At 34.9% G+C, this 10,098-nt stretch overlaps 1 protein-coding gene across 1 annotated transcript; it reads left to right on the forward strand.

Moving 5' to 3' along the window:
- The first annotated feature begins 864 nt into the window (after nucleotides 1-864).
- LOC126709004 (protein DETOXIFICATION 27-like) lies at nucleotides 865-5,529 on the forward strand. Its single transcript, XM_050409073.1, has 9 exons — nucleotides 865-1,198; nucleotides 1,373-1,914; nucleotides 2,232-2,318; nucleotides 2,430-2,486; nucleotides 3,848-4,086; nucleotides 4,171-4,289; nucleotides 4,556-4,642; nucleotides 4,742-4,849; nucleotides 5,219-5,529. Exons 1-8 carry the CDS (start codon nucleotides 926-928, stop codon nucleotides 4,790-4,792), a joined length of 1,455 nt encoding a protein of 484 aa, XP_050265030.1. The 5' UTR covers nucleotides 865-925; the 3' UTR covers nucleotides 4,793-4,849; nucleotides 5,219-5,529.
- Nucleotides 5,530-10,098: the final 4,569 nt, after the last annotated feature.

Genomic DNA, 10,098 nt, shown 5'->3' on the forward strand with positions numbered 1-10,098 from the left:
AAAAAAAAAAAAAAACTGGTCAAGAAATATATAACACAACAATTTTACAACTTCTATTACAATTAGTGCGTAATTAAAATGGTATAAGTAGTATATCCCAATAAAAGTGACGTTCCAATCAAAACAAATTAAATCAATAGCCTTGAAATATATAATCTATATTTGGGTTTCACCATTTTGCATAACAAAATATCCGCACACAAATTCTAAAACTCTCTCAAATGCCCCTATCTTCTAATTAATTAATTTTAAATGAAAAAACACAAACGGGTTTATAAATATACTAGTTTCATATGTGGTTTTTTCTTAGAAAGATTACTTCTCCTATTTGAATGTCAATACCTCTATGTGGGAGTTGTAAAAAAAATCAAGAGTTGTAGGGCCTGTTTGGCAGTAAGATTTTTGCTTTGTTTTGTTTTGTTTTTGTTTTTTTTTTAAACGGTATGAATTTTTTTTTTTTTTTTAAATTGAATATGAAACTAGTATATATTGTTACTATTAATATTATTACTCAAAACTCGAACTTCATTTTGGCTGTAATAATAGAATATGCTAAGGTGTTGAGGAATGGGTGTGGGTGAGTCTTGAAAGTTTAAATGGGTAAGCAGGGAGGCCTAATAACACAGCCCATGTATGAGCTCAATAGTCCTTAAGGTAAGGTTTCGTTGATTGTATTGACCCTGGCCTCGCTAAAGCCCTTATGGGCTGATGTTTGTAGAAACTTGAAACACACAAATGTCTTGTGATAATAGCCGTTCGATATGTCGGGCCCCAAGAAAGCAACTTCACTTATGTTATCGATAATTCCTACTTTCCTAGTCCAACTCACAGCCCCACAGTAGGGAAAATAATTGCTTGAAACAAAAACAAACAGTACTTTACGCTTCTAAACTTTGGCACCAAATATTTTGTCACCAGAATTAACATGGGTGTGAGAGAACAACAACAACAGCATCTGTTAACATCAACCTCAGAACAAAACCAAGAAGAAGAATTAAATGCGAGTAGTTTGCTTAGACAAACATGGTTAGAGTCGAAGAAATTGTGGGCAATTGCTGGACCCTCCATTTTCAGCAGGCTAGCCATGTTCTCCATGACTGTCATAACCCAGTCCTTCTCCGGCCACCTCAGTGACCTTGACCTCGCCGCCATTTCCATCGCCTCCACCGTCATCATCGCCATCACTTTCGGTTTCTTGGTACTTCCATTTCCCTTCTCTTCCTTTCTAATCTTTCACTTTCATCGCCATAACTACCAATTGTCCCAAAAATAACACTTCCTCTCACTATAATACTTCAGAAAAGCTCAAATTGTCGTGATGAATTTAATCATTTAACCATCATTTTAACAAGTGATGACCATTTTGATGTAGTTGGGTATGGCGAGTGCTCTTGAAACTCTATGTGGCCAAGCATACGGGGCCAGACAGTACCACATGTTAGGCATTTACTTGCAACGTTCTTGGATAGTTTTGTTTTCGTGTTCGATTTTATTACTTCCCTTGTTCTTGTTTGCAACGCCAATACTAAAGCTTATGGGCCAAACCGATGCGGTGGCGGAGCAGTCGGGTGTGGTGGCAATGTGGTTGATTCCGATGCACCTGAGTTTCCCATTTCAGTTCACGTTGCAGAGGTTCTTGCAGAGCCAAGTGAAGACTTGGGTTCTTGCTTATATCTCGGGGGGTGCTCTTGCACTCCATGTGTTTGTTAGTTGGTTTTTTGTGTATAAGTTAAGAGTGGGGATTGTTGGGGCTGCCCTTACGCTTGATTTCTCGTGGTGGGTGACTGTTTTGGGACTTTTTGTGTATGTTGTATGTGGTGGGTGTGCTGATTCGTGGACTGGTTTTTCGGGTCAAGCTTTCGTTGGGCTTTGGGAGTTTTTTAAGCTCTCTGTGGCTTCTGGGGTTATGGTCGCGTATGTGTTCCCTCTCTTTCTCACATTATATGATTGATTAGGCAAAAGTATAGGTGCATATAATACTCCATGATATTTTTGTATGTTGTTCAAAAAATAGAGTGAAATTATGCACAAATATCAAGAAAAACACACAAACACAACGAACTTATGTATGCGTGCAAATCAATGAATTATTGACAAGTATATTCTACTTAGTGCAAGCCATTACTTGTGCAACACTCTTGCTTCTTGGATATCAAAGCCTTATACTTGTACAGTTAAGACCCTTGATTTAATCTTACATTTGTTGTGTGTGTGTGTGTGTGTGTGTGAAGGTTGGAGAATTTTTATTACAGGGTATTGATTATAGTGTCAGGGTATTTGCACAATACTGAGGTTGCAGTTGATGCACTTTCGATCTGGTTAGTTCCAAATTTCTAGACCTTGTGTCATTGGCTTATGTGTCAATGTGTATTTTGTTTGATTGTTTTCTAGTTTCTTACTATCTTCTCAATGTCGCTCTGTTTTGGCAGCATAACTATCTTTGGCTGGGAGTCAATGATTCCTCTTGGATTTCTGGCTGCTGCTGGGTACGTTGCTGGTTCTAAGTCTTGTTTCCGCTCTTCTTTATAGTAAAACATAATGTGTATGGTAGAATAGGAATATAACACGCAATTAGAACAGTGAAAATGTGGATAATATGTGAGAAGCAAGATTTGAGGTTCAAGAGTTACAGATTAAGAAGTCCTATATGTCACCAGCATCATCATTTCACTTGCCCAATGCTATCCCCATTCCACTAAAACATAAGTTTGATCATTATGTTAAGCTTTATCTTCCTACGTGTGGAAATCATACTGTTTCTTGCCCCATGTAATGATGTCTGTAAGCAGTACATTTACAGACTTTTTTTTTTTTTGAGTGTGTGAACTAATTAAGGCAGTTCTTGTGGCGTGCAGTTCCGCAATGATATATATCATCTTTTCTTACAATGCTTCTGGCTTAATTTACCCGCTTGCTTTAATTGTTAAAGGCAAGCAATATGTTAAGGTTCAAGGTTCTTGAAAGAGAGTTTCAATAGAGAAAATCTAATTATTTGACAAGATAAAACCCGATGGTCTTTTCTGTGAGCTAAATGTCAATTATTAGTGTTTTAATTTAATAACATCTTCCTGGCATCATTTAACATCATTAGTGGATGTGATGGGTTCAAATAAATGCCCCATTTTTATATCTTGGATTCTCTTCGTAGCATCTCTAGTAATTACTGGGTAATTTTTGGAGTGAAGGGAGTTCTTTTAAATTTTATCTTTTTTGTGTTGAAAACCAACCAAGAGGTAAAAGCATTTGAATATGAGATTATCAAAATCATTAGCTTCATAAGACCTTAGAAAATTTCACTACTGATGATTGGTGGAAACCTATCTTTACCTCTTCAATGTAACCATGCAGATGTATATCTGTTAATGGTTGCCAAAGCAGAACTTTATTAGCTTCCCCCCCCCCCCCCCCAAATCCGGGGGCATTGCTAGTCTAGGAGGGGAGTCTTTGAGTTTGTGTCTTTGCGAGTTCATCCCAAATAAAGTGAACTCATTTTGGGTCTTGGTTGGGAAGATGCAGATAATATTCCAATATTCTAGTGTTAGCTTCTATGATATAAGCTTTAGGTAGTGTTTTGGTAGGAGGAAGGATAGGAATGGTGGAAAGGGGGAGGATGAAAAAGGGCAGTGAAATGGGAGGATGTAAAAAATGAGGTAGAGTCCTAATTTCTAACCAAGCACACAAAAATTAACCACCCAACATTGGTAGGAAAGTTGAAGTTTGAAATTTGGTAAAAGTATGGTAGTCAATCTAAAAAACAATCCATCCCTTCACACTATAGCAATGCTGGTGAACAAAAGTCACTTTTTCCACCCATCTTTTTTAACCATGTTATGTTCTCTTAATTCAGGGTACGTGTAGCAAATGAGCTTGGTGCAGGCAATACAAAAGGTGCAAAATTTGCTACTACAATCTCAGTGTTGTCCTCCTTAATGGTTGGACTCCTATTTTGGTCAATAATCATAGCCTTCCCTGAGAATCTTGCAATGATCTTTACCTCCAGCGCTTCTGTTATTAAAATGGTCAATGATTTAGCAGTCTTGTTGGCGTTCACTATTCTTTTCAATTGCATTCAACCTGTTCTTTCGGGTAAGATACAAAAATAGCACTCAGTCCAAGAAATTGCAAATGCAAGTATCCTGTAATGATTTGGTGCGATGTGTTGCTTTTCAGGTGTGGCTATTGGATCTGGTTGGCAAGCTAAAGTGGCTTTTATAAATATAGGTAGCTACTACGTAGTTGGGGTCCCTCTTGGGGTTCTCTTGGGTTGGTCGCTTCATTTTGGAATTACGGTACGTGTGTTGCATTGTTGCCAATACTTCAATGTATTAGGATACACATATTCTGGCTTGGTAAATAGAACTACACCTTGATTTCTTGAATCTTCCGTGATATAAAATGTAGAAGCCAACATTGACTGTGCCACAAAGGCACGAATAGAAAAAAAGTCACTCCAAAGTTATAAAGACAGCATATTCAATATTCATCACTTCTATTGGGTGATGCATTTCTACCAGTATGATTTTTTGATTTTACATGTTCAAAATTGAATGAGCAGGGTATCTGGACTGGAATGATTAGTGGAACTGTGGTTCAGACATTGATATTAGCTATAATCACACTGAGATGCGAATGGGAAAAAGAGGTAATGGTTGAAATAGGGAAACTCTGAAAACCATTTCATTTTTTTTTTTTTTTTTTAAATGTGATTTGAATGCTTTTGGTGTTAAATTATCATTCCCAGGCACAAAAAGCTCAGATACTTATAACAAAGGAGGCAGCTTCCAGACACTAATCTCATCTCAACAAGTGCACAATTTATGTGGCCATGTGATGTTTCTCTATCCGAAGTGTGAGTGACCTCTTCACCTATCTAAGGCATGTCTAGATGTATGTGTATGAAGCCTCAATATGATATGATACCGAAATGGCAAATATGACTTCTTTTTAAAATATAAGTGGGGATATGCTGCTTAATAGATATATTTTTTCTTGGATAAAAGTCAAGATTTTGTCATGTTGTTACGTAATCCCTAGTTAGAGTGTAATAGCTTAAATGTGTAGCTTCATTAATATAGACATTAGTCTAACTTTATGTATGCTGTTGTAGTAAAATTCAAAAAAAGAAAAAGAGGCATTTATTGTAGTAAAATGTTTCTTTGAATTCGTTTGTCCTTGAATTGTTTGAGTTTCCTATTGAAATGAGATGATGTCACTATAGGGTTGTTCATTTGCGGGCAATATTCTCCAAAGACAGATCAGCAAAGACTATTTTCTACTCACTGTTGATGAAGAAAACCAGGTGAACCTCATGAATGTTAGGCCTTGATTCTCTGTCTGACCTTGACAGAATGACTTGCTATGCTGTACTGCGTCAAACTTGTGAACATATGTTTGGCTAAAGTTTGCAGCTGCATTTTTTTTTTTTTTCCCTTATAAGTTCAATGCTATGAAACTGGAAAATGTTGGTAAATTAATTAGGCCAAACTGTTAAAAAAAACTGAAATACGAGCTGTCCAAAATTTGATTTAAGTTGTAACAACATTCGTCTTAGTAATCTTAACTTCAAAGTTAAACAGTTCTGCATCATACTGGTACATAAAAAATAGCTTGAAGCACGTTACACAAAATGTTGTTGAGCAATTCTTAGGTAGTTCCAGTGCAGTGCTCCAGGCTCTCACAGAAGGGATAGGCCCCACATGTGAGTCCCACCCTTGGACTCATACCCATTGTGAGAGTTTGGAGCACTGCTTTAGGATTACCTAAGTTTTTTCCAGGATTACCTAAGTTTTTTCCTAACTCAAGATCAACGATTGTTGAACCCTAGAAAAATAAATAAATAAAGAGTATTCAATTGGCTAGACTTTTTCACTGATTCTGTGATGATTTTGCCCTTCAGCATTTATAATTACCATCCTAGATGACTAAATTATTCTGTTTGAAACAATGTATGTCTTTGAGTCTTTGAGTCTTTGGTAACAGGGACAAGAGGTGGGGAAACTTAATGTTATTAAAGAATCGACTTACCAAGAATATAGCAGGATGGATTTCTCCACAAAAAAAAAAAAAAAAAAAAAAAAAAAAAAAAAAAAAAAAAAAAAAAAAAAATTGGATTTACCAAGAATATTTTATAATCTCAAATTGAAAAGCCTGTGCCTTGGAAGGGCTGGAATTCTATAGGAGATTCATATCAAGGGGATGCTCAACATATATTTTACTTGTTATAACTTGTAATCTCATACCAATTATATAGGAGACTTAACGTCTAGGGGATGCTCAAAATATGTCTGCAACACTATGTTTAAAGCGTTTACCTTCTTGAGTTCTTGGTATGCTTGAGGCTTCATCTATGAAGCCCTGTTGCATAATAGTCGATGAAAAAAATGGTCCATCTCAATAGCCCCATGAGATTTTTCTTTATTTCTTTGTTCTCTGGTTTAAAGCCCAAAAAAATTGGAGTAATTTTAACGATGTAACTTTTTTTACATCTATTGATATTACGATTGGGTTAACATAACTTTCATTTGTATCTAGCATTGACACTAGTTTTAACTACGCACAAAGACATATAAACATTGTGAAAAAATTTGTGAAAAATGTTGTGTTGACTTGACTAGTGATAGACTTTTGCATAAAGAATTGGTGTGGAACATCCCTAGTACTAATATTTGACTAGGGCTGGTTGTTTGTTCATTGAATAGCAAGAAAACAAAAAGATCTAAATTGTTTAAATGCAAGAAAATGAACATACATCTTAGGCTTCTTTTTGGTAGAAATGGATTCCATTGCATTAAACTAAAATAGAAGAGTTAAGATAGAATCATAGTACATCAACGTAATAATATCCGATAAGAGATTACCAAAAATCCTAAAATCGTGCACACTGATTTGCTTCTAAGAAACTATGTTTAATTTTCACGCTTGGAATTTATATCAAAAATTACTAGTCTGAAATGAGAAGAGAGTAAACAGTCTTAATTAATGAAAGGAACTACCCAAAATCCACTCCATCACCTCTTGGAAACGTGAATTCAATTCATATCTTTTAAAAATTCATGTAAGATGTAAAAATGATGTGATGAAAATAGTTTAAAAAGCAAGAAAATGCATATGCATCTTAGACTTCTTAGCAATTCCCTTTTAAAAATTCATCTAAGATGTAAAAATTGATCAACTTTATCATTTTCACGGCTGTCGATTGGTTTAACTTTCAATGCTTGTCTTATAAAAACAAAACAAAAATAAGAATTTTCAACTCTTCTCCCTCAGTTATCTGATTATATATTTTTTACTCTTTAGACTGGGTAGTGGGTAATGAGTACGCATGAGAAACTCCACTCCAAATAATTCTTATTCAGTGACTTTGGTCAGAATGGTTTTTTTTTTTTTTTTTTTCAATCTTTATTTTAGTTTATTCAACAGTTTACTATAAGTCCGACATCTTAATAGAACCAATAATATGTTTTGATGGTATGAGAAATTTTTTTTTTTAATCTTTTCTGCTTTCAAATACATTTTTCTTTTGAATATTGGGTGTATACCAAACATTTAGATTATCATTGCTGCAATTTTCAGCTCACGTCGTTTTGTTTATTTTTTAACGGACAAATTATATGTGGTATTTGGTGGTGAAGGAACGACTGAACGAGGCATGAGGTGATTTGATTTCTACAGATGTTAGGTTATATATAACATTCATGCCGTCATCCTTGCATACATCACATGACATATCGGCTGTACATGACGAGCAGAGGAAGATATGCATCATATTAAAAAAACTGGCAAATAATTTAATTAATTTCTGCCTTTACTAAGACAAACTGAAAAGAAAGAAGCCATGGTGGAGCCAAGAAAACTGTTCTTTTTTTGAACAAAAGAAAACTGTTCTTGAGGGGTACATAAAGTAGATAACAAATAATGAATAACTTGCTATTAAATTATTAATATTAGTTTTTTTTTTTTTTTTTTGCTAAACTGCTTTTAATATTAGCTCTAAGATCGTAACAACAAAACTAGTATTAAAATTTTGGGAAGCTGGATAATTAATACTTTATAAATAGGTCTCTTCAAAAAAAAAAAAAAAAAACTTTATAAATAGGTTAGTGTTAACTTTGTGTCAGTAAAGTCAACTTTTTGTCAGATTTTTGATCAATTTTATAGAGTGTAGAACTAATAAAGCTAATTTTTTGAGTTTCATTTGTCACTTCGTTACTAATTTCAATCATTTCATTAACTTATGTCAATTTTTATTAGGTAAACTCCACAATAAATCACCCTTAATGAATATCTTACGATGCCCGTTAATATTTCTCTTAAATTTACACAAAAAAATGTTTATACAAATACTTTACTTATAATGTATGTCAATTTTGGGAAGTTTCAATATATTTATATAAATGCTTTTCATTTTTTTTTTATAAATACAATAGAATTGGGACCTATAACTCAATAACAATTGTTCTTTTGTGGCTGATTGAATGATTTGGCTCCAACTAGTGGACACTTGTAATAAATGAAGATAAAGCAAATGATAGGTCACCAAAAGTTGTGCTGATGGGACACTATGTTGCTTAAGTTAAGAAAACGATAGCATTTGGATCTGAACTACAGAGCATTCACGATAGATGTTGCAAAAAATATGTCATTTTGACGTATTAAAAGTTTATTTTATTATTTTATCACATCATTTTACAATATCTTATTTATCAGATGTTTTATTCTTTCAATTTTATATATTAAAATAATATTTACAACACATTAAAATAATATATTAAATTTCTCTCCCATCATCGTCATCGTCATCAACCACCACTGCAACAACTAGAAAAATTGTTGCGGCCACAATTACCAGGAAAAAAAAAAAAAAAAAAACCCACAACTGCCGTCGAATCCACCACCAAAACAGAAAAATAAAAACAAAAACAGATCATAACATAACAGAGATCGGCACCACCACTAATTCGTCATCATCGATTCGCCCATCACCAGCCGACCCACCCACCACCGATCTACCCATCCAAACCTACCCATCAAACCACAGCCAAAAAAAGTGAACCAAAAAAAAAAAAAAAAAAAAAACCCGAAGCGGAATAGAGAAGACAGATGGTCGGCGGCGTCGAGTGGTGGTCTTTGGTGAGATCGGCGGCGTTGAGTGGTGGCCATTGGTGATTGGCGTACTATGGAAGACGAATAGAGAAGACAGAGATGAGAGAGAAGATAGAGATGAGAAGACGGAGAGAGAGATATCTGTGATGAGGAGAGAGAAAAAGGGAATAAAATAATAATATATATTATCAAATTGTTGTCCGTACTGTTCCAAAATTGTGAGGGTACTGTAGTATGTTGCAAAAGTTTGGCACATTTAACACATCTGATAAAGAAGTATTTTTGGTGTTTGGTGTGCCAAATATGCCAAATATTTGGCATTTGGTACATCTAATGTGGATGCTCTCAATGGCAGTTTGGATTTTCTTGTGTGGTGAATGACGATACAATCCTTATATATGGAGCCCATGGCAAATCAAAACTTTGAGAGGGATTTTCTAAGGAGGCCCTTGGTCTGATTCTCTAATTTCAAAAATTGTCTTTTAAGGATATTCACTTATTTCCGGTTCTTGCCTGTGAAATTACAATTCAAAATCTATCATTTGCTAACTTTAGAGATCACCCATCGAAATTACCCAACGACCATTTATTCACTGTGTCTCTCCCTTTATTGTAGGAGTCCACCGATCAAAGTTGAGCCATTCCATCAACTACATCAAAGGGAGAAACTAAATGCAGGTCATAACAATACAGTAAGTGGTCTAGTGGCCGGGCTTTAAACCAACAAGACTCTGATCTCGAGTTCAAGTCCCTTTATTTTCCATTATCGAGCACACGTTAGTACCCATATTTTCCCTTTTTTTACTAGCAAAAAACAGATGTAGGGTCATGGTAACATGACAATGTCATTCCCTTCTTTATGGGCAATTTCATTCCTCAAGCTGGATGAATAGTCCTAATACATGTTTCACGTTTCTGCGCACGCATGCATACTAGACCATGCTTATTTTGCTGAAACTTATTTTCACCTCTAATAGACTAATCATCATAAAATGG

Source organism: Quercus robur, chromosome 2, assembly GCF_932294415.1.
Source record: "Quercus robur chromosome 2, dhQueRobu3.1, whole genome shotgun sequence".
NCBI classification, from domain to species: Eukaryota; Viridiplantae; Streptophyta; class Magnoliopsida; order Fagales; family Fagaceae; genus Quercus; species Quercus robur.

Bases quoted from the DNA above. Each gene is read 5' to 3' on its own strand.
- LOC126709004 (XM_050409073.1), top strand. From the start codon at position 926: ATGGGTGTGAGAGAACAACAACAACAGCATCTGTTAACATCAACCTCA. The intron at 4,087-4,170 runs GTAAGATACAAA...GTTGCTTTTCAG, and splicing joins CATTCAACCTGTTCTTTCGG to GTGTGGCTATTGGATCTGGT. The intron at 4,643-4,741 runs GTAATGGTTGAA...TATCATTCCCAG, and splicing joins GATGCGAATGGGAAAAAGAG to GCACAAAAAGCTCAGATACT.